The 25,116-nt window shown below is 36.7% G+C and overlaps 2 protein-coding genes and 1 long non-coding RNA gene across 5 annotated transcripts in view; 2 read left to right on the top strand and 1 right to left on the bottom strand.

The window, feature by feature from the left end:
• Positions 1 to 1,368: 1,368 nt before the first annotated feature.
• LOC140476344 (uncharacterized) lies at positions 1,369 to 5,181 on the top strand. The gene is made up of 3 exons (XR_011960450.1): positions 1,369 to 1,552; positions 4,391 to 4,512; positions 4,973 to 5,181. It is a non-coding gene; the product is annotated as an uncharacterized lncRNA (long non-coding RNA).
• On the bottom strand, positions 3,893 to 21,400 carry ap5m1 (adaptor related protein complex 5 subunit mu 1). Of its 2 annotated transcripts, none has more exons than XM_072568798.1 (8): positions 21,225 to 21,400; positions 17,968 to 18,631; positions 16,385 to 16,612; positions 14,547 to 14,686; positions 11,267 to 11,352; positions 9,710 to 9,837; positions 6,895 to 6,991; positions 3,893 to 4,175 (listed from the first exon to the last, which is right to left on the bottom strand). In XM_072568798.1, the coding sequence occupies exons 1-8, from the start codon at positions 21,287 to 21,289 to the stop codon at positions 4,078 to 4,080; spliced, it is 1,506 nt and encodes a 501-aa protein (XP_072424899.1). In that variant the 5' UTR covers positions 21,290 to 21,400; the 3' UTR covers positions 3,893 to 4,077. The 2 variants fall into 2 exon arrangements, with proteins under 2 accessions (XP_072424899.1, XP_072424900.1); XM_072568799.1 differs by having other exon boundaries at positions 17,968 to 18,653; positions 21,225 to 21,278.
• Positions 21,401 to 21,481: 81 nt separating this feature from the next.
• The window catches only part of exoc5 (exocyst complex component 5), an 86,541-nt gene continuing 82,906 nt past the window's right edge, over positions 21,482 to 25,116 (top strand). Inside the window, exon 1 of one of the 2 annotated variants that reach the window (XM_072568796.1) lies at positions 21,482 to 21,707. In XM_072568796.1, the coding sequence (XP_072424897.1) occupies positions 21,681 to 21,707 (27 nt within the window). In that variant the 5' untranslated portion in view covers positions 21,482 to 21,680. The remainder of the gene's footprint in view (positions 21,708 to 25,116) is intronic. The other variant, XM_072568797.1, reaches the window with a different exon arrangement.

The raw sequence follows: 25,116 nt of genomic DNA, 5'->3' as shown, positions 1-25,116 counted from the left end.
GAGACTTAAGATGTATCATTGTACAAAAGGAAATTAATAGGTTCATATTTAAATAATTTGTCTACAAAGTTTGTCAATTAATTCAAAATGCAAGTATTGTTCTTCCATAAAATTGGCAATCATATATATGTTCCACTCATATCACTAAATTCATTCATGCTGACTAAAAACTTAGCAGAAAAAGAATGATCTTGGATGTCCTGACATATAATTTAAAAAAATTAGTTCAGTTGGAGCTTGAACATATGAATTTATCAAAATATGTTCTGTTGAACGTTTTTATTTATTGTGTCAATAGCTCACTTAATTAATTCACTTCCATTTGTTATTCTATGCCAGTCCAACACTGAATTGGTTGGGGCAGTGGCATGGCATTTTATGATTGATAATTACCCTCCTTGCCTGGATTAGGGAAAATATCTATCAGCCTTTTCACAACAGACACTACCCAGTAACCCTTATGGAAGAATACACCTGAAGCTCAAGAAATAATCACGTTAGTTAAATACTGAAGATCTGACTACATTAGAAGATGATTGATTTCTTTTGCTGCTTTGATGATGGCAGTGGTGATTTGGGATAGAAGAGGGAGAAAAAGAAAGATTATCTTTTTAATCATAAAAGCAAGTTTAACTTTTGTTAATGTTAATTTGTCTCAGATACTAACATAAAACACATATTACAACAACCAAAACTGATGTATTTAAATATAATTACTGAATAGGTACAGTTGAGTTAAAAAAAACAAGGTTATGCTCCAGAATTCATTTACTAATCTACTTACAACTTCTCAACATGACAAAGTATCTTTTAAAATGCAGGCTTCTGTACAAAAAAGCCGTGAAAATGCTTAAAACAGTAGCTTTAATGTGCACACTTCCTGGACATTTTAGCTTATAGAATGCCATGCTGCAAGCTACTTTTATGTACACAGATAAAAGTGTTGTGACAGAAGACCGTCTGCAGGATTTGCACAATGTTTTATAACCGTGTTGTGAAGCTAAATGGATTTTAGCTTCCTCCCCATCAACAATATAGGTCTGGCACCAATCTTGGGATGAATGCAATTCATATATACTGCAAATACTAAGCATCTTTCAACTTTGTAAAATTGTATAGCAGAATAGTTATAAAAGGAATAGAATGAAATCCAAATGAGAATTTTTGAAAATGATTGAAGTTTCAGCAGAAGAAAGGACTCCCAGAGTTTTCTTATTGCCTAGAATAAGAAGGCCTTGTCAATCACGATTAAGCTTCTAGAATCGGAATCCCTTTGAAATGCAGCTGTTTCTTCTTTAATTGTGGCAACGGATACTGAAAAAGAGAGAAGACCAGCCTTAAAGATGGGTAAGGAATACAAAACAGCTCAGGATTAGCTTCAGAGTTCAAAGGTCACTAATTACACTAAGGAGTTCCCAGACACACTGAAAACACAAAACAGGTCACCTACCAAACTGGAAACAGACTCAGCCTTCAAAAAAAAACCTTTCTGAAGTAGAAGATTTCCAGACATGACCAAAAGCAACTCAGTGGGATCAGCTGACCACAAAAGGTAAAAAGTATGGGCTTCGCTCCTGCCTTCTTTGTTTCCTTAGAGGCCTGATGGAGGGTAAGCCGAACCTGCAGATGGCATCGGCCTTCTCATTTGTTCACTTTTTTTTCTGGAGGCGTGACTATTATGGAGGAAATATTTCAAAATAAATTAACACAGAACTCATCTGGCTTTCAAATCTCACTCCTTAATCCATCTCTTTACAAAAGACTGGAGTGTGTTAATAAAATACCTATATTGCCATGTTATTGATAGTCTACCATTTCTAATCCACACAAAAAGACTAAACACAGCAAATTTAAAGCAATATTCAATTTAATTTATATTAGGCCTATGATACAAAATGTAATTGTACTGAAATGCAGATTCAGGAAAAGGAATTCCCTTTCACATGCTGCTCAGAATTAAGGGTATTTGTGTATAATTAAAAAGAACTTTAAAATGTGTTTTGATGACATAGGGGATGATATTAGAATAGTGGGGAATGACATGTTAATTGTGTTTAGGTAAGTATATTCATTTGCAACAACAGTAACTATTTGGTGAAAGTGGGTAGCATGGGCTATTTAAAATGTGTTCATTTTGTCTCATATATGACCTTTTAAAAAGACTTGAGGCTATTATGAAATCAGTACAAATGATTGGAAGACAAACATTGACGTAGTGCACTGCAGTTCTCTTTTCATCACAAGATGATGGTCAAGTCATCTGACAACTGGTGGAGAGGAAACATTGCTTGGAGTGGCAGTAATTGCGTGACTCGTGAATGTTCACTTATCTATGACAGTCTGCAGCCTTTGCAGTACAATGGGCGAAAGTAACATCTGTTAAGATGCCAACTCAATATCAAACTGTGCAATGATCACTTAGCTATGGTGAAGGGTTAAATTCATTCGTTAATATATCACGAATGAGGAACAGCTTAACTCTGCAAGTAGTTTTTTTCACTGAAAGCTCCTCTTCTTTCAACTGTTCTGGAAGAAAGGAAGTCAAAACATACTTGTTGGATATATTTTTTAATGTCACTAAATATTGACAATGGGAAAATGTTTGATAGCAGCTTATTTGGATAGAAGGACTGGGAGAGCAGATGCATAGAAATATCACTACCTGCAAGTTCCTTTCCAAGCTACTTACCATTTAGACGTAGAAATACATCACTGTTTCTTCAGTGTTGCTGGGTCAAAAGCCTGGCAAACCCTGCCTAAAGCATTGTGGGTCTACCTGTGACAAATCAAAAAGGCAGCTCACCAACTCAGAATTGGCAATAAATGCTGGCCCAGCCAGTGAAGCCTAAATTCCACAAATAAATAAAATTGTTTCTGGTATCGTCTGTGCTATCAAGTAATGAGCGAGTAGAGCTTTGCCACGGGGAAGAAGAAACAGCAGAGGCAGCTATTTGTGACACCTTTTAGCACAACATTTGAAAGTAAGCTAAGGAACAACACTTGTAGAGTTCAGAAATAAACTTGTGCTTGTAATGAGTATACTGGGGGAAGTCAGTTCAGAATAAAAAAACCGGAGAGAAAAGAAAACAGGTGACTTTTTAAAAATTTCTTTGATGCAGAGCAAACAATTTCCTTTGTTTGGATTGGTCAAACACTATACAAGTATTGATCTAATGTGTGGTCTGTGAACTGCAGTTTGAGCAATCTATTGCTTCTCGGTGAAAAAGTTTGTTGCATACTACTTTTGTACAATGCAGAACTGAAATATCAAACTTTAACAGTACATGAAAGGAATACCTTTTTCTTTACTGTTTATTTAGACAGTGAATTATATATGAACCATTTTAAAAATTGACCAGAAAAACTCACTTTACTAATTGATTAGTTGAAATATAATTACCTGTAAAGCTCCAGGTTCACTCCATGTTCTAAAATAGCTAATCTCTGCTGAGACGGTAACTGTCACACTACAACTGGGGTAGAGTGAGAAGAAGAATATAAAATTCAAAGTTTCAGGTCCTGGCTTATTTAACTACAGTCGTCCCCCTGTACCTGCAGGGGATACGTTCCAAGACCTACTGCGGAAGCATCAAACTGCAGACAGGTGCAAACCCATTCAAACCTTTCCAGCAGCCCCCTGGTCCTTGCTACCAGGGTATATGTTTGGACCACAGTACACTGCGGAATCAGGGTCGACCTGTAAATTGTTGGCAGTAAGGCAGTATGATGTTGAGACTGGAGCTCCCAACACTGACAATAATGGTTGCTTGAATTAGCTGTGGAATTAGCACAGTATCCTTTATTCAATGTATTCAAGATAGCAGGTCAAGAAAGAACTCTCCAAAATGTTACAGATCATCATATTTGTAATAAGTACTGTGGCTCACTCAGGCAAATTTTTCATGTTTTATTAATATATTTACAATACTTATCATTGGTACATCACTTGATCAAAATTTACCATTATAATTAGAATATATTTTTGTTTCATACAATTTAAAATAGATAACTGAATAGTTAACTATTGTATCTTGTTTTGAAAAAAGCTTTTTGTTCTGAAACATTTCGCTCAAATGTTCACTCCCAATTTCGTAAGGATACTAATGGCCTGCTGGCCACGGGTGCATCACCTTTGGAGTTCCAGATGTAGTACTCAGAAGAAAGTAGTTCCCTGGCTGGGAAAACAAAAGAAAATACTCAAGTCAACAGCTAAATGTTTTAATAGTGTTGCGCTCAGAGTTAACACACACAAGATCTCACACTGATTATAACTTTTTTTTTGATAAAAGTAATTGGTACTCTATAGAAATACAGCAGTATAAAAAGATGGAATTTATGAAGTTACAATGAATTGGTAGGTTACTTATGTGTCAGTCTGTATTCCATCTAGGTATGGCGGTGTTATCTCAGTGACTAACTCAAAAGACCAAGCAACAGATCACTGAAGCAAGCTGTCTCATTGGAACTGGTACATGATACTAAAGATACGGTTAGACAGCTCAAACAGCACAGGTATGTCAATGCTGCTTTTGAGGTGTATTGAGTGAGAAACCTGAAATAGATGGCTTTGAATTCAGCCTTGGGTCAACAATGTTGTGTGATAGTCATACTATTTCCAATCTACCTGACAGTGCTATTCAACTCAAAGATCAAAGGTTTCTGGTCTAAGTAATAAATATAATCTTGATTGAAAACTCTTTCACCTCAGTTGCTTCCATGCCAAAGCCAAACTGAACAGCACAGACAAACATGTCCTACAATTTGCAAAGGTCCATTTGCAAGTCTGCTGCAAATCAATCTCTTCAATTCTGCATAAAAGAAACTTGACTTATTTTTTAAACTTGCAGAAACAAAACTTATATCAACTTACACCTGATCAGTTAAATATTCCACCATCGCCCATCTATGTGAAGGGGAGACTCTGAAATACATTAAGCACTTAATTTACTTTGGAAACTACTTTTCTCAAAAGGCGACCATTGAAGAGGAGCTCCAACATTGCAAAAAGCTAAGCTGGTGCAGTTGATCCAAAGTATGGCAGAGAGTGTCGGTAAGAAAGACATCCTCATGTTAACTGAATTTAAGAGTGTACTGATTAGTTGTCATAATCACTCATCTATAGTGCAGTGAGACCTGGAATGTGAATCAGTGACATCTTTGTGTGCCAGAGAAATTTCATCAATTTATCAATGACCCATCATTCAGGTTCAGTGAGAGGAATGTTAAACAAATGCTAGTATCCTTCTTGAAGTATCCCTCTGTAAGTGTTCAGCCAAAACTCCTGCTTTCCCAATTTCCATGGACTGGACACTTTGAATAGAATCAGAGTCATAGAGTCATACAACGTGGAAACAAACCTTTCGGTTCAACTGGTCCATGCTGACCTAAACTGAACTATTACCTGCGTTTGGCCGATATCCCTCTATACCTTCCCTATGCATGTATCTGCCCTTTTAAATGCTGTAATTATAACTACTTCCACCACCAGCTTATTTCATATGGCACCACCCTCTGTATGAAAAAATTGCTTATCAGTCCCTTTTAGATCTTTCCCCGCTCCCCTTAAACCTATGCCCTCTAGTTTTAGACCCCCCCCCCCACCCCCACTCTGGTGAAAAGACCTAGGCTATTCACCTTATCTAAAGGCCTCATGATTTTATAAGCCTCTATAAGCCTCAGCCTTCCACACTTCAGCGTCAAAAATCAGAGCCTAACCAGCCTCTCCTTATAACTCAAACCTTCCAGTCTCAGTAATAGATTGTGACATATTACAGTTTAAGATATTGATAAAGTACTCAGAAAGCAATATGTAGGGATGTTGACTTGAAGAGTTGATGTTAAATTTCAGCTGTAATCAACAAAAGAAGGGGCTCTACTGACTCTCTGGACGCCTGCTGTATTATTATGTTCTTCGTTTCAGGCCACTTTTGATCATTTCCATTTTTTATGTCTTGACCCAATAACCGAAAGCCCCACTGACAGCTATCTTCATCACATGGTTCCCATCTTGTACACACAATACTCCATGCCAGTGTACCCACAGTATTCACTACAAACTTGTATGAATGGTTGAATAGAATCTTCCCAGACAGATGCTCTTTTCTCAACTCTCAAATAAGCAAATAAAATATTTGAAAACACTTTGAAGATCTTCTACTATCTGCTTACTATTTTTGCTATCAACTGTTCAGAGATATTATTACACATCTCTGGAGCAGCTGGCACTTCAATCTGGGCCTCCCAGTCCAGACGCAGGGAAACTACCATTGTACTACAAGAGGGCCCTCACTTATGGTGCTTACTACTAATTGTTCAATATTAACAACCTGACCATTAAGTTGTATCACTCTGAGTCACAACAACAATGCAGAGCTTTGGCAGAGAAGGAAAGAAAAGGAAGCGAATCTTGCTCTCCAGATCTCACTATGTAGGACGTCTTGTCCCATGTGCACAAAGATCTGTGGGTTGAGAATAGGCTTGTCCAGACACAAAAACCTTGGCAGACACTTTCAATTCTGTGTAAACATCATTCTCAATTCAATGGACAGCCAATAATGATGTGCATGATAATACAAGGACAGTAACAAAGCTAAAAGGTTTACAAATTGGAGAAGTGGAGAAGTAAAGATCAAAAAGCTGCCTACCTTAATAATTAAATCATGATTAAATCTAGTAACATTTTTTGAGTTGAATCAGGCAATTGCATATCACATACCAGAATAACAACATCATGAGGGAAATGCACGTGCAAATCTTCACCTCACTGTACTAGAGTCCACTGCTTTCAGCTACATAACAAGCAAGACTGACCCCTGCAGGAAACAATCTGTTCTGGCTAGCAGACAATTAAAAACATTTTTAAATCAAACAATATAAGAAAATGTAGAACCTTACATGTGATGATTCTGGGTTTTGCTGATGAATACACTTGTATAGAATGTTGATCCACATAACAACCTGTCAGTGTATAATCTGGTATTCGAAAGTAAAGCTGGAGATATAAAATAAAATTAAGAAAATGAAAAATTAACAAATAGCTTTAGAGCAAAATGACTTAATTGTCATTGAAAACTTCTGAAAAATTTCCATTCATTTTCTAACTACAGGTCGTTCTGCTATAATGCATGTTTTGTTAACTCAAATTCACTGTAATGCGATTGATGAATTTGGGACACTGTTTCTAAAGCAAAAACGTTTAAGACATGTGTTGGTTGTAACGCCATTACATCACCAACATTTTAAGTGCTGTTTCTAACATGCGATTTTTCTATAATGCGGGGTTTTACAAAAACCCAACTATCGTCTTACAGAATAAGTTTCTTTTTGGGTGAACTGAAGTTGAAGCACCTTTGAAATTTAGACATCAACAAATCAGCTGGACAGTACATCCAGTACACCAAGCTAACTTCAGGATAAGACAATTATCTCTTGCTCAAGTAACATAGCTTTCCATATTAGTATTACAAAATATGAAGGATTTAAATAAAAAAAGCAAGAATTACATTTTGGTAACCTATTCCAAAATGAGTTTTTTTAAACCATCATTAGATTTCCATTAATAAATTATACTTTGTTTCCTTATCCTAAGACAACCTTAAAGTACACCGCCACAACCATTGTGCCATACCAGGTTTCCAAGGAGGAATGGAATGGAATGGCACTTTTATCCAGCCCTTTCTCATGAAGCTATATCTTGTCCTCTACACTGAACAAATGTAAAAAATATGCACAAAACTCATAAGTATAACTATTATTATGCAGAAATAAATCTGTATTTCCTGGAATAAAACAATATGTGTTAGCTCATTGCACTGTTCAAAGAGTTATTTTTCTGTCAAAGTAAGCATAGTTGTGCTTACTATTTTGCTATTTGATATTGTCCAATTATTTCCTTTTAAGGTTTTTGAAAGTTAAGCAATCTCTATTAAATATTTGAAATAATCTTATAACATCCTTAATTCTTACTGTAAATTAAGTCACTTTGATATCCTTTGACATCTTATGAGAGACTAAGTTATGTTGTCCAACATTTGCAAAACATGGGAGGAAAACAATAGTAAACTAAATTGTTAAAACCAGAGATAACAGAACGATTGACCCCAAGTATTCATCTCTGTTACAGACATACCCCATTCAAATGGTTACCTAACACATGAATGTATGAAGCTGCAGTCCACAAAATGTAGTTTGTTACATTTTATGTACTTTGGAAAATAGCTATAACTAGTCAGAGCTTATAACAATCAACATTTAGATGGAAATTAAATTACATTAACTGGTTGGCATTAAGACCATAAAACATAGGAACAGAATTAGGCCATTCTCCTGCTTTCTCCCCATAACCCTCGATCCCCTTAATAAACAAGAATCTGTCTCTGCCTTAAAGGCCCTCAATGACTTGGCCTCCATAGCCTTCTGCAGCAGTGAATTCCACACATTCAGCACGCTGGTGGAAAAAAAAATCCTCCTCATCTCAAGGGTGGTTCCTGCATTCTGAGGCTTGCCCTTGGGTCCTACTATCTACTAGTGGAAATATCTTTTCCATGTGTACTCTATCCAGGCCTTTCAGTGTTCCATAAGTTTCAATCAGATTGTCTCTTATCCTTAATCACTCCTCATTCCCGGGACCACTCTTGTAAATATCTTCTGCACCCCCCTCCAATGCCAGCACATCCTTCCTTTGGTACAGGGTCCAAATCTACTCACAATATTCCAAATGTGGTCTGACCAGAGCCTTAAAAAGCCTCAGCAATATATCCATTCCCTTGTATTCTAGACCTCGTGAAATGAATGCTAACTTTGCATTTGCCTTCCTGACTACCAAATGAACCTGTGTAATAATCTTAAGAGAATCCTAAACTAGGACTCCAAAGTCCCTTTCTGCTTTAGATTATCAAAGCCTTTATCCATTTAGAAAATAGTTTATGCCTCTATTCTTCCTACCAAAGTACATTACCTCACAATTTCAAACTTTGTACTACATCTGCCACTTCTTTGTCCACTCCTCTAGCCTGTCAAAGCCCTTCTAGAGCCTCCCTACTTCCTTAATATTACCTGCCCCTCCACCTATCTTTGTGTCATCTGCAAACTTAGGAACAATGCTCTCATTTCTTGTCCGGATGGTTAATTTATAAAATTAATAGTTGTTGTCCCAACATTGACCCTCACTAGTCACTGCCATTCTGAAATTCTGATTATTATTTTAAAAAATAGTTTTGATAATCCAGCTACTAGCAGTATTTAATGTGTTTATGACTCAAAGTTTAACCTGAACATTATTTTACTTCTAAATTCAGGAGGCTGGACTACCTGAAGTTGGCAGAGTATCAATATTTAAAAGGTTACATACTTCTAATTACTTGATGTAGGAGTAGATTTGAGTATTTACAGCACAGAATTATTTAAAATGGAATTGCGGTCACCAGCTACATGAATAGACTGTAATTGATAGTCAATCTGTCTAATAGTTATGGCAATTTTTCCGACATGGATCTTTTTATTCTCACTATTTAAAGAGGAGTTGTGGCAATTACAAATTTATCAATAAGACATGTTGTTAATTGAGAAGGGCACCCTGCAAACAGTGTCCCATTTAAAGATATTTTTCCACAGTCTAAAATAGTTTGACTGCATATACATTTTAAGATTTCATTTCTTCAAATGACAGGCTGAGATAATTATCTGTCAAAGTAAATCCCAATCTACGTACCTTAACATATGCAGTAAGGCCAGTGCAGAATGGATCAGTTAGCTGTGCTGAATGGTTTGATATGCCAAATTCAGGGAACATTACAATACCAGTTAAAGATACTTCCAAAGATTTAGGGAATTTCTGACCTAAAAATGGAATAAAGCAAACAGTATTTGAAACATACTCATAATAATAAATGCATTGAATATTTTGTAATATTTGATATTACAGAACATATTCTTACTAATTCACCAAAATAATTGATCCGCAAAATTAACGTTCATTGTAACATGATCTATTTGCCTTCAAAAGTGAAGGCAAATACTTCAAAGCTTTGTAGTAACTTTACAGCTCAATAAAGAGCAAAACAGCTTCAACTTCCCAAAGCATGCTGTTTCATGCTGAATTTTAAAGCAGTTAGCCAATGTGAAATCTCTGGTTGGTGAATACATAGATTTACCTGTGTATTATTAGTAACCTTTATGAATCAAACATTAGGAATATGTAAGAAACCAGTCAAATTATAAATCTTTGCAATGAGATAAATCATTATGAACTTTTTTGATGGAAAATGAAACAAACTGGTTCATTAACACTGATTTAGTATTAATGCATTCAATTACTTGACAAAGTAATATATTCCAACATTACAATATAATTAATACAATTGTTGAAGCAGTTGGAATCAATACACTTTTAGGTGTGTTATGAAGACATTTGCCACTTGTATAATTTAACAGGAGGATCCAGAGGTACAATTCTCTTCCCTGACTAGAAAAAATTAAAGTATTGCCAAAATCCTGCTCAGCTATCCAGAGCATACAACTCCATTTATGTTTGAACAATTTATCTACTTCTTTCCTCACTGATAATCTCCCTCTTCATGTTAACACGCAGGCATTTTGTGAATAATAAATGTGTAATTTAATAGTGACATTGATGTCATTGCTATATAATACAGACCAATTCAAAGTCATTGGACTGCTGCAAATGAAAAGTAAGGTATCCCTAACATTTTAGCAATTTTCTTCCACTATTACATATTAAGCTAGATTTTCTGATAAATGTGGCAATCTCACGTAGATTGGCACACTAACCTTCTTCTTTGCAAAAGGGAGCATTTCTGACAGGAAATTCTCCTTGGAATTCCCTCAGAAATGTGGAGCCTTACTTCCATCCTGACAGTTCTCTTCCTGGTGTTAGGGTTGATGGTTTGAGGGTTAGGGGAAGGTTGCTGTTGGGTGAGGACAGGACATTTCCTGGGCAATTTTTTCAGAGACTACTATGAAAGGATTCCGCAGGATCCCCACACCCAAATTCCATATGCTGGAACTAAGACTGTCTGGCCATAGGAAAAGCTGGTTACTGAATGAATAACACACAATTAAATGCATCTTAGTTTCAGCCATGAATGTATGTCGTATATTACACAATTAGAGAAAGGACTTTTTATTTATTAATAAAGTTGAAATTGCAGTAATTACATTGGGAAAATCATTACAATCTGTTACTACACAAAAGATATTTTGCTTCATGAATCAAATTTAAGTGAAATGGAACAGTCAATAAACTAACCGAGGACCCAGACCAGCAAGCTTTTCTCCCGTGACACCTCCAGTTGCCCATGGTTCACCTTACACTCAGCATGTACTATTGGACCCCTGTAATGAAATAGAGAGAATTGAATAACTAGGTACCTTTGAAAGACTTCTAATTCATACATGCTTCTTGATTTCAAACGATTTAATATTTATCTTCCTTCAGGAATAATATGTTTAAACTTAGGAACAAATGTGCCATTAATTAAATCACAGAGAAATAGGCCAACACACAAACTTCATGTAACGAAGCAAAATAAATCAAAGTATATTAATCCTCAATAATCGACTGTTTTGAATTGATCTCTGTTGATCTTCCAATGATTTTACACTAAAGCTGATTAGGGCCAGTGGCACATTATGCTGCTTTCTGCAATCCAAGAATGATAAATAATATTCTATCTTTTGATAACAGCTGTAATAGATTGTTTATGAAAAGGTGATGATATAGCATGCTACCTTTGAATCCCAAAACTTAAATCTCAATTTTTTTTATGAAGTGGAATTTTGCAATGTTGTCTTTAAAAAAGTATTTAAAGCAATATTGACCTAAATAAGAGTAGTCACCTTCAAGTGGAACTACATTTTCGGACGTTTTCACTTCTGCAACTATTCCATTGCAAGTACCAGAACATTAGGTTATTTTTCATGTGAAAAAAAATTCAATTGATTAATTTTGATATTAATGAAAATCATAATGTAATCTACCTTGAAGATGAAAAATGTTCTACAGGCTGTCAAGAAAGATAATTGAGTTCAAAGCATAGGATCAATACCCAGGACTAGAAGGAGCCTTTGTGGCCAAAAACATTACTATGATTAACCTAAACGCTGAAAACAGCAGGAAAGAAATTTGATTAATACTGGAAGGTATGGAACAGCTAAAGAGAAAATAAACTTTTAATAGTTGTGTTTGCAGATTTGTAAGCATTTATTTTCCATACAGACAATGGTAAAACGCAGTATTGGGCCACGTAACCAAGTTTCAAGTAGTAAGAACAGAATGAAAGACTATTAGGATCATACTTTGCAAAATGAAAAGCTAATATTCTGTGTGTAGAGGACAATAGATACTAATCGAATTCAAAAAGAATCACCATGCTTGAAGAGTGGCTGCAAATAATCTTGTACTGATTGAATGACTATTTGTTTCAAGTGTAAAAATAATTTTAAAAACTATTTAACAGTTTGGGTCTGAGTCAATATTGCTAATGTAACAGTTATCTCTAAACGTTATTCTTGTTTGCAATGGTTCTAACTACACACTTAACTTATCAAAGTAAATACCTTAAACAAACAGTTGAAAGAACAGTCTGTATAGCCTGTCTTTTTACATATGGAAAGGAAAATGCACAAGTTAAAAGGCATTCATCCAGAAAACAAATTCACATGACTACATTGTGCAACAGATGAAACTCTTCCTATGAGATTTATATTTCAGTTACATTTTCAGAATGTGACTGCACAGCAAGTAAAATCTCTTCACTTGCAACTGAATATGCTAATACAGTAATACTTTAGTGCAAATGTCTTACTGGTAGTTTATGTTTTTACATCTGTGCTAGTCTTGCTTTTCCAAAACAATACTAATCTGAGCTTCTAAATTCACTTTTCACAAAATCCAGTTCATTCAGTAATCGACTGCCCCATTTTTTCATATAAAGATCACTCAGCAGTTTTCCATTTTACTAGAAATCAAATGTGCCACAAAGTAAATGATCAAACTTGTGGACACCACATTCCTCTGGACGATTTACCATACTGCATACAATTTTCCACCATCCATTAGTCTTACCGTCCATTATCTTTTCTTCTTTAGTGAAAACTGCTACTGTGGAATTTGCCATCTCAATTTCCATGCACCCCTCTCCCATTTTAACCTATCTCCTTCTGAAATTGTAGCACTCTATTCTCTATTAGTTAAACTAACTTTGATATCAAATCTGCTGACAAGACTGTAGTTGTTGTTAGTTTGTCAACCTAGCAGAAGTCCAACATTGACTCTGAGAATAGAACTTAGAATTCATACAGTGTGGAATCAGGCCCTTCGACCCAACAAGTCCACAACGACCTTCCGAAGATCAACCCACCCAGACCCTTTTTCCTACCCTATTATCCTTGACTAATGCACCTAACCTACACATCCCTGAACACTATGGGCAATTTAGCTTGGCCGGTTCGCGTAACCTGCACATCTCTGGATTGTGGGAGGAAATCAGAGCATCTGGACGAAACACGAGGAGAATGTGCAAACTCCTCACAAACAGTCACCCGAGATTGGAATTGAAATCGGGTCCCTGGCGCTGAGAGGCAGCAGTGCTAACAACTGCGCCACTGTGCCAACTTTCTGGCACCTCCTCTGGCCTCCCCTAGGACTATGGTCCAATCACTGAAAATTAAGCTAATATTATTACTGATCTCATTTTCATGAAAAAGTACTCATTGCAACATCGGAATGGAACAGGTCTGTTTTGCCCCTCAAGCTTATTTCACCATTGAATGAGATCATGGATAATCTACAAGTAACTTCATATATTTTCTACTTGCCTGAATGAATGTGGCTTTAATAACACATAAAAAGTTTGACATCATCCAGGACAAAGCTTGCTCGGTACCCGTCCACCATGTTAAACACTTGCTCCCTCCACCAATAGCCCCTACTGGCAGCAGTATATATTATAAATGAGAGACTCTGCAGCAACACACCATATCTCCTCCAACAGCATGTTTACAACAGACACACGGGAACAACAACTTCTGCAAGCTCCTTTGCCAATCACACACCAGCTTGATTGGAAACTGCATTACTACTTCTTCTCTGCATCCAAGTCTGGAACTCCCTTCCTGGTAGCACTGTGGGAGCACCTACAGCAGGTGGGGCTGCAATGGTTCAAGGCAGTGACTCACCTCTATCTTCTGAAGGACAATGAGTAATGGGCAATGTGTTAGTGATTGCCATATCCATAAAGAATAACTTTTAAAGAAAACTTGAATCTATGTTTGAATAATGGAAATGTAATCAATGAATGTAGCATAAATTGCAGTTTGCCTAAGTAAGCTCAAAATTTATACATCTTTTGTGTTGTTGCTTAATTTCATTTCTGAAAGGTTTGATTTCCAATTTTTAGACAATGTTTCCTAGTCCTATAATCCTCAACTAGTGAAAATAGTGCTTTCTCTATTTACCTCATCTGTTCTCCCCAATATTTTGAAAATATTAGCACACAAATTCTTTCTGATGCTGTCACCTATATTACCTGTTGAAAAAGGGAATATGTGCTTCACAATATTCAAATCCATTTTTGACACTTTCATGTAGTTTCAGATTAACTGTAATCTTTAAATTTTGCTCCTCTTCTTTCATTTGATAGGAACCAAGAATTGGAGGGATCGGTACCTGCAAACAAACTGGTAGGTCAATAATACTTAACTAATCTCCAACTCCTAAATTGAAATTAACTATATTGATTCAGATGACCATTTGATTTGAGAAGGAATAACAATCTAGTCTTTCTATTCAAATCAAATTGGAATTTTTTTTTGTTAAATTGAAAGATTCTGAAAACTTCAAACAAGTCAATGGATGCAGTAAAATGAAGTAAAAATATAATGACAATAAAAATCTTATAAAATGTGTAACTCCTCTCAATCAAATTTCTTTTGTACTGTGCAATATATAGTGATAGTCTCAATGACATCAAAAATTTGCTTTTTTGATCTTCACATTGAAAAAACATTGGTTTATTTGGTTTATTATTGACTGTTTTGTGGTGAAGGCGACATCATTGAAGGCTAACAAATTACACAATGAACAAATAATGATTAAGAACATTTGTTACAAGAGTTGTATAGTTATTAATCTTTGAATTAATGGTTATATTTACAAATATTGATAGGGAAAGTTGCTTTATATAGACAAGAATATTTCACTGGTAACAAAGGTCCTAGAATTTCATATACCACAAAATGCAGCATATTATTTGCATGGCACTGAATCAAAAACCATATCATGTAGCCTATGAGTCACTAAAATATACTGCAGAGGCTCCAATTTACAGATCGCTTTCAAAAAGTATTTTCTTCCAGCGGTAACATTTTATGTAGGGCTGTAAGAGTTCCAATTCGGAATGTATTTAAGAAATTATCATATACAGATTGAGAAGGTAATTGTATTTCAATCACAATCTGATTCCAACAATAATGAAAAATCAAACATTAAGATTTGGATAAGTCAGAATTGTCTCTGACATAGTAGGTGTGAAGCAACTCCCATTTTAATGAGTCAATTAAGCTAGAAACCAAATGAAAAACCAGATATGTACAACCTTCTCTTCCTCCAGATAAATTAATAGCATAACATTTAGATTTTGACGATGTAGCGAGTAGCATAGATAGTAGGGTGCAAGAAAATGGACCACAAAAATTGTCCGGTTTTGATGGCCAGTCTTTAGCTGTATCAAGATCTGCCCATGACATCTAACAGCTTCTGAGAACAATGTACATATGTTTTGATCCAAAGCTATAAATCTGCGTGTATTTTTTCTTAAACAAACCTTGTTACAAAATGTCAGAATAATATACACCAAAATAAAATCAAAGACAAGTAACTAACACCAAAACATAACCTATACTGAGGGCGTCCGCACTTTTGCAATTAATTAGTTGAGGAAGAAAGTTAAAAGAGAATTAAAAAATAAACTTATTTAGTGTCCTCGGGATGGCACGAAAACACTTCATAGTTAATGAAATACTTTTGAAGTATATTCGCTGTTATAATATAACTAACCACAGCCAAATTATTCACAGTAGGAACCAGAAACAGCAAAGTGATAAATAGCTCAGTATTTCCCCATTAGCATTACCTTGAACCCATGGCAATCTGATTTTGAAGGGCTAACATGGAGCCAGTGTTGACACCTGAGGACAGGAATCAAAGCTGAAACTGATAATCTAAGACAAACTAAATACAGTTCAACTTCAATGAAAATTATTTAAACAAATCTTCTACAAAAAAACATAGCTGTACAAAAAAGATGTGATCAAAATTCACTACATTCTTTTTGTTTGAATTTCAATAAAAACAATATATTCTGACCTGGGACGTGTAGTAGCAGAGTTTGAATACATCTAATGGTGGTGTGAAAGGGAATTTATATGGTCCATTAAACAATGAATCGTCCACATCATCAACACTGTTAAATGTGAGGATAGTGGAATCAACGGCACTGACACACGGATGCACAAGAATATCCTGTAGAGGAGAGCCATTGATTGGTAGATTCAGGCTTACTGTAACAGTGGGCAGTATTCCTTCTAGATCGCACTAAGTTGGAACAAATACAGCAAGTTAGAAAAAAAAAACATATGATCAAAACCAAGCTTTTTTTTTAAATAAAAGAAAAGAATCATCATGCAACACAAACTTCCAAGATCTAGTAAAGACCATAGATAGAAAAAAATACTAAGTTTAATGCTTACAGCCTATGACTTATTTTTCAAATGTAGCTATTGTTATAAACATGGCGGGAAACAAAAATAACAAACATTTGGCTCATTTGCTGTTTTGGTCGAGGGACAAGACAAAAGATTTGCCTTTTCACTGCTGGATTCGCCCCAAGCAGAAAGTTAGACCAGTGGGCTTTAGGACTCAGAAATCAGCAGCTGTGTGATTCACCCAGAAATCCACCCTAGCTCTGCCTGTTAGCTCCCAATGAACTGATTAACCGAGCAGTTGGATGAGGTTTCTTGGAGGAGGGAATGGTGTTGTGCTAGTCATCATATTACATGCTCACATCACACTTTGATGATTTATCGGAGGGGGGGGGGGGGGGGGGCACGTGTGGTACAGTAGTCGTGCCCCATCTTTGATCAAGAAGTTGTGGTTAAAGTCCCACATGATTCAGAAGTGAACCAATATCTCTGAACTGGTTGATTAGGAAATATCTATGATATATATTAGAAAATTGTGTCCATTGTGTTCTCACTTGAAAGCAAGACTGCCACTGCTGCCTCACAGCGCCAGAGACCCGGGTTCAATTCCCGCCTCAGGCGACTGACTGTGTGGAGTTTGCACGTTCTCCCCGTGTCTGCGTGGGTTTCCTCCGGGTGCTCCGGTTTCCTCCCACACTCCAAAGATGTGCAGGCCAGGTGAATTGGCCATGCTAAATTGCCCGTAGTGTTAGGTAAGGGGTAGATGTAGATGTAGATGTAGGGGTATGGGTGGGTTACGCTTCGGCGGGGCGGTGTGGACTTGTTGGGCCGAAGGGCCTGTTTCCACACTGTAAGAAATCTAATCTAATCTAAATCTAATCTAAAACAGCATTCTCTTATGAAACAGGCACGTGTTGGGTGAAAGTGATGCTGTCAGACAAAATTAACCAAAGAATTTAGAAATACAATAAAATAAAAATGCTATCAATAATAATGGAAATTTAATTAATGAAACTAAACATGTAGATGTAACTTAACACATATTCTTTCAGTTATTAAATGGCTGCTAGAATTCAGCAGAAACATTTTGAAGTTTAAATTTTCAGCAAAAGTGATTTCTCCAAAAATTCAAAACATAAATGTAAAAGGCATCAATATCTATAAAGTCCCATATTAAAAATGCACAATGATTTTAAAATACAACATAGCGTCCCTTATTTTAGGTGGAAATGTGTTAATGAATCTCACCTTACATGTTACAGTTCCATACTCCTGCCATACGTCAATGACGTCATTCTTGTCATATTGCATAGATCTAATCTGTTCAGTGACACAGACATTAACTTGTGGCTTTCCTTTGTATATACCAGGCTTCCAAGCTGGTTGTTTTTGTGCCTGCACTGAAGACATCGGATTCTGAGGTACAAAGCTGCCAGACAGTGTCTGCATCAATCCAAAGTCAGTATCTGTTGGAGTCCCTAACGGACAAGCGTGCATTAACATTGCAGAGATCTGCGTCATTTTATTAGTAATTTCTGGTTCACTTCTTTGTGTCATGTTTAAAAAGGTCATTAACCCTGATAGTAGAGCAAATGCAGGGGATATTCCACGTAGAGAAATTAATGGCGGACGGGGAGTCAAAGACTGTTCGACTAAAGGTAGACAAGCATAGAGGATAGCATTTTGTGTCATTACAAGAACAGGCCAAAGAACACCATCTCCTATTGCAATTTCATAAACAGATGTCCTGTTTATTCTGCAACAACTATCTCTGTGCTCCACAAAGTTCTTATCCAGTTCAGTCATATCAAGCTCTGTTAACAGTGCATTGAGGAAGATCTTGTCTTCTGGTAGCTCTGTATAGCTTTTCCCATTGAAATTTCGGGCTCTTTTTTCAACAGTTGGATATCGTCTAGAAAAAAAGGCATGTTACTCTTTTTCTAAGTTAATCAATCCATTCTACGTGTTACAAGCAGTTTATTTAAAACAGTGCTTTAGGCGCCAGAAGAAATTATGCAAAATACAAATAATAGATGTAATATTAAAAATTTATTTTTTTTTTATAAAGGGACCTAAGGGGCAACTTTTTCATAGAGATGTTGGTGCATGTATGGAAAAAGCTGCTAGAGGAAACTCAGAAATGATGCTGTAATGTCAATTATTTGCTTCTTAACCAACTGAATCATAGATAGTATAGCATAACTGGCTGAGTGAAGCTCTTTCAGTTGGTACCATTCTTTTCCACATCTTTGCGATTCTTTCTCCTTCAAGTACTGATCCAGCTACTTTCGAATATTACCACTGAATCTGTATCTACTATTCTACCAAACAGTCCATTCCAAATCCTAACCACTAATTCCATGAAACAAAATTCTTCAACTTACCTTTGATTCTTTTGACAATTATTTTAAATCTATGCCCTTATGTCACCAACTCCTCAAAAGTTTTCATTTTATTTACTCCAATCTAAATCCTTCCATATTTTAACACCTGTATCAAGTGTCTTCTTAAGGTCTATGTACTTCCAGATGGCCCTCTTGTGGCACAGTGATAGTCCCCTATACCTAGACCACGAGGCCCAGGTTCAATTCCTAACTGCTCCAAAAGTGTGCAATAACATCTCTGAACAGCTTGTTTAGAAAAATAGGTTTAATAAAAAGACACAATATGGGCTCTCAGAAGAATTAAACCAATCTCTACACACTTTCCATATAATGTGATCTCAATTTCCTGAAACTATTCTACATTTCTTCTGTACCATCTACAAAGTCTTTATGTCTTGTTTAGTACCCTTACTGGCTCACATGACTCGAGCTTGGGATCTGCTACTTTTTAGTTTAGCATAACATCCTAGGTTTTAAATTCTAAGCCTCTATTTAAGCTCAGGATCACACTTGCTTTATCAAAGTGCTCACCATTCAGCATTTTGTTTAACCATTCTACCACCTTCAAATATTTGTGCGTATAAACACCAAAGGGTCTTTCCTTTGAAATGCACTTATAATTCAGCCAGTTGGCATGCATGTTTCCCATATTATTCCAAACACAAATCTCAACATCTGACTTCTCTACATTGAACTTCATTTGTCATATGTTCACTCGTTCCACCAACCATTCAATAATTTCTTGAAATCTGTTACTTTCACCCTTAGTTTTTACAATGTTTCTACATTTTGTGCTATTTAAAAATTTCTGAATAGTGTCCTTTATTCCCAAGTCCAAACCACTAATGCATATCAAAAATAGGAGTGGTCATGGTACTAATTTGGGGAACTTCTCTCTATATTGAAAATAGCCATTAACCACCATTTTATGCTCTTCAGTCAACACTGAATTTATGATACTACTTCCCCTTTTATCACATGGGCTTCAAAACAGCTAGTGAACACATTTTTTAAAGTCATGTACTAAAGCTCTACTGTACTGTTCAGTATTATAAACAATCTATGCTTACATTTTAAGCAAGCTAAACAAATAGTACAGCATACAATGCAAAAGCTTTACTTTAATTTAAACTAATGAAAAATATTTTTTTCAGGAACAGCTTCATAATAAAAAGTATGCATTAGGTCAAAGTCTATTCCAGAACATTTCTAATTTGCTACTAATGATATCATCCCCAACTTCTTTACTCAAGTGCAAGTATGTTGAATTGTACAATGAAAACAAATATCTGTTATTAATAATTACAGCATATGTATATAGTGAGAAAAGACTCCCAATCATTATCCAAACTGATCTGTAATATGAAATGTGATTTTTCAATACTTGCATTGTTCATGAACTTATAGACATTTGTAAGTGAATCAATATCAATGTACACCCATTTTCACTTTCTTCCAATGACTATGTTCCTCCAATTCTGCCCTCTTCTTTGTTCCCTTCACTAGTGGTAACCGTCTAGAATTCCCTTCCTTTGCCCCTCTCACTTTCTTTAAGATTCTGTTTTAACCTTCCTCTTTCACAACGTTTAGGATTTCATCCTAATATCTCCTTGTTTGGCTCAGTGTCAATTTTTGTCTGGAGTACGCCCCCTTGAATCAAGTTGGGCTATTTCTCTATGTTTAAAGCATTATATATAATACAAGTAAGATATTGACCTTCATAACTGCTGGCAGAAACCTTCGATTAATATTCTCCGCCCAATTATGGTGAAATTGAGCATTTTAGGTCAGGAAACTGCCAAAGAGGCAGCTCTCTTGTTATTGCTTGTGAAGAAAAATCAGTGATTAAAAACAATTAACTAAAATAAAGCTATTTCCTGACTGAGATGCAGAATGCAACTTTCCCAGTTCCGCTTCCCCCGAGAAAATTAACAAGTAGCCAGTACTCCTTACTATTTTGTCGATGCTTTGCACGATATATTGCTTATTTGAGCAAGATAGCATGCTAAAGCACTTTATTATGTAACAATTATAAAATAATATTCGTGTCCTTTACTGTGGGGACTGGGTATTAGATAGAAGGGCATATCCTAACGATGATTTGCAGTTTCAGATCGTTACCTCGACAATTTCACAGATGTTGTTCCCTTTTCGAGCCCCAGCAGCCAAATCGCACGAACACTCATTTTTTTTTAACCCAAGGCTGCTGTTAAAGGAGAAGGAACTATACCGTGACTGTCCTGACAATTCCCACAGGGAACACGGTCCCAAGCAACCTCGCACCGGACTGAGCAAACAGCGCCTGCGCCCTGCCAGCCCGCGGGGTCAGAGGGCAGCACCCGGCTGCGCAGAAGCTGCAGGTTCAGGGCCTCACTGCGCAGTTTCCGGTGGTAGGAAGATGGCGCAGGTATCGGGTGTGTAGATCAGGGAGCGGTTGACAGCGCCAGCGGAGTCTAACGCCCCTAGCTTCTCATCCCAACTCAGCAGCATCCTCCTCTGGGTTGGTATTGCATTCCTACTCAGTATGTAGGCAGCTGGGCTAGGCGATAGTGAGCGGTTCCTGATATTGGACGGAATATGGCTGCTACAGCGGAACTTTTCGAGGTGGGTTGCCGGTGCTGATTGCTGCGGTAGGGCCGTGTTCGCTGCCGCCCCCCCCCGCTCCTTTGTCGATGCTCGCTCCGAGTCTGCTTTATCTCGGGTGCCTCCGTGTTTTCGATATTTTAGGAAAATGGCTGACTGTCAGAAATGTTAGGCACGAAGACGGGTTTAATTGATTGCTGTCACTGTAAGAATGTAACGTTCTAGTTGTTGGTTGTAGTGTGCAGCAGTTAATGAGATGACAAAGGACCATGCTATTTATTATACTGAGGTTGTTTCAACCAAGTCAGTTGTCACTATTGAGTCGCAGAAGATGCAATTCGACCCATTAAGCCTAAACGAGCTGTTACGATTCCCTTACCTGCATTTATCCAATTTGTTTAAAATGTTATGCTTTCTGTACAGATGTTAATAGTTTGACTGCTATTTCTAGTATTAGGCATTGAAAGTGCACCCTCTTAACTTTTCATGATCCTGAATCTTGGCCCTGTTTTACTGATTCACCACAATAATGGAAAATGTTATTGTGCTCTAGTTAATCATTCTGGTTGCTCCATTATAGTCCTTTTTACTCCAATGAAAGACATAATTTTAAATCGTTTCTTTATAGTTGTAACATCTGATTTCCAGAACTGTTGTCAGTACTTTTCCCCTTTGAGTAGTATTGTAGGAGGTTGAACAGTTTAGGCCTTTACACTCTGGAGATTAGAAGGATAAGAGGTGGTCTAGTTGAGGTGTGAAGGTTACTGAAGGAAATTGACAAAGTAGACAAAGACAGGATCTTTCCCCATGTGAGGCAATCTAGAGTAGAGGTCACAATGTTGGGAAAAGGGATAGCAGATTTAAAACCAAGACAGGAAAATTCTTCTTGCAAAGGGTCATGAATCTGTGGAATTCACTACCCCAGAATGCATTGGATGCTGAAACACAGTGCATTTAAGGAAGAGATAAACAGATTTTAAATTAGTACGATAGGGAGTTGGCAAGAAAGTGGAGTTGAGGCTGAATTGAGATTAGTCTTGACTGTCTTGAATGGCTAAGCTGGCTCGAGGGGCTGAATTGCCTACTAATGCTCCTAGTTCTTGTGGTCTTCTTACCTGCACCACATGGACTGCAATGGTTGAAGAAGATGGCTCATCACCACCTTCTCACTGTCGGTTAGCGATGGGTAACAAACGCTGACTTAGCTAACAAAGCCCAGATCCTGAAATTTTTAACCAATACAGTCCTGTTGGTTTTTTCAAAAAAAACTTAACTTGTGCTACCCTTTTGTTCCCCTGTTCTTTGCAAGTTTTGGTAAATTCTAGAAAAATCTTTTCTTCATGTGTAAGCCCTTGTGGCCTCATATCACCAGCTCTTCTGTCTGGATTGCTGTGTATAGTTCTGGTCGCCTTGCTATTGTAAACATATTATTAAATTGGAGAGGGTTCAGAAAAGATTTACCAGGATGTTGCTGGGACTGGAGGGTTTGAGTTATAAGGAAAGGCTGGATAAGCTGGAACTTTTCTCCCTGGAGTGTGGGGGTTTGAGGGGTGGCCTTAGATTTATAAACTCTCAAGTGGCATAGATAAGGTGAATAGAAAAGGTCTTTTCCCTAGAGTAGGGGTGTTTCAAAATTAGCGAGTATATTTTTTAAGGTGAGAAGGGAAAAATTTAAAAGGGACCTGATGGTACTTTTTTGCACAAGATGGTGCGTTTATGGAATAAAGCCAGCGGAAGTGGTAGATGCAGGTATAGTTGTAACATTTGGTAGACATTTTGTTATAGATACATGAATAGGAAAGGTTTAGAGGGATATGTGCCAATCATGGGCAAGCGGGGCTAGTTTAGTTTGAGAAACCTGGTTGGCATGGACGAGTTTCTATCCTCTGATTCTGTTCTTCCACACTTTGTTCTTTTCGACCCTATCACAAATCTTCCTTTTTTTCTTTTCCCAATGCTCCCCTTTCCTAACAGGTGCCCAATTAACAGGTTTGTTAAAACTTTTATATTGCAAGTCTTTTCCTGTTCTGATGAATGTGAACAGACCAAACTGTTAAAACTGTTTCTTTCTGATGCTGCCTGACCTCATTATTTGTAGCATTTTTAATTGCGCCATGACTGTCTAAATCCAGTTTATACTTCAGGCCCATGTTTGAATCTTGTGATATTCTGTAGGATTCTCCTTCCCTTCTCCTGTCATGCTTTCGATACAACTTCAGTTATGCTAAACCATGTTAGACTGTTTTCCTCAGGGCTACATTTTGTGCATCATGTTGTTAACTTTAAGACTACATTTTGTTGTCTTTGCAGCTACTAGTTGGAAACAAATATTTTACAGTTTAAAACATTCCTAAATATGTAGCTGACATAATGTAATACTAGACTTTCTGCTCAAGTATTTTAAAAATAATTTATTGTAATTTTTTTACAAATCCATCTGTATCATTGTTACTATGTTGTTTAGGAATTAGTCTTTATTTAAAGGTGAGTTGTCTATTAGAATGTATGTTTGCAGCTGTATTTTAATATAAGATCTCAGAAATCTGAATTATGTCAGTCTGCATGAAACAAATGGTTTGTATATGATGCTTTCATTGAATCAGATATTAATTATGAAGGAGGAGAATTTTACACTTAAATGTTCAACGTGATCACAATTACATTTAACATTAAGGAGGTTATTGATGAGTTAGATTAGCATGTGCAGCAATGACGCAATTTATGTGGTGAAGTGTCAGAGCACCAAACAAAAGCCAGCAGTCTTAGATTGTTTTTCAATGTACTTGCCGATCTAATTGAGAAGAACGGAAAACAATTTATTACTCGATACTTGCTTGGGAAATGCTAATTTAAAATTTCCACCTGTTTAATTTCTGCGTAGAACCCTATCTTTCAACTAGAAGTATTTGCCTGGCAAAATTAAGAGCTGGTAGAAAATTAACTAGTTGTGTTTCTGAAATCTAAGCTTTGGTACACACGATCAGATGAATGTGTGGCTGGAGAAATGTTTGGGGGTCGGTGGGGAGCTGTTTTCAGATTGCTGGGGCATTGGGATCGGTTCTGGAGGGGTTGGAACAGTACAAGCTGGATAGGTTGCACCTGGGCAAGACTGTAACTGATCTAGGAGAGTGTTTGCTCATGTGGTTGACGAAGTTTAAACAAAAGTGGCAGGGGTGTGTGAACCTATACGGAAGATAGTAGAGAGAGAAAAATGAGAGCCTAAAATTCACTCTTTTCTCTCTAGCTCTTTTTTTTTCTTTTTAAAGAAAAATAATGGTGTTACAGTAACTACCCTCCAATCCGTAAGAACTGTTCCGAAGTCCTAGAATCTTGAAAAGATGATCACCACCTATTTCTAGGGCCTTGAGTACTCTGCAGTATAAATAGTTGGGCACTGGGGATTTTTTGGCCTTTAACTCCATCAGTTCAC

This window comes from Chiloscyllium punctatum, chromosome 4 (assembly GCF_047496795.1).
Source record: "Chiloscyllium punctatum isolate Juve2018m chromosome 4, sChiPun1.3, whole genome shotgun sequence".
In the NCBI taxonomy this organism is placed as follows: Eukaryota; Metazoa; Chordata; class Chondrichthyes; order Orectolobiformes; family Hemiscylliidae; genus Chiloscyllium; species Chiloscyllium punctatum.
This window is presented reverse-complemented; position numbering and strand designations above follow the sequence as displayed.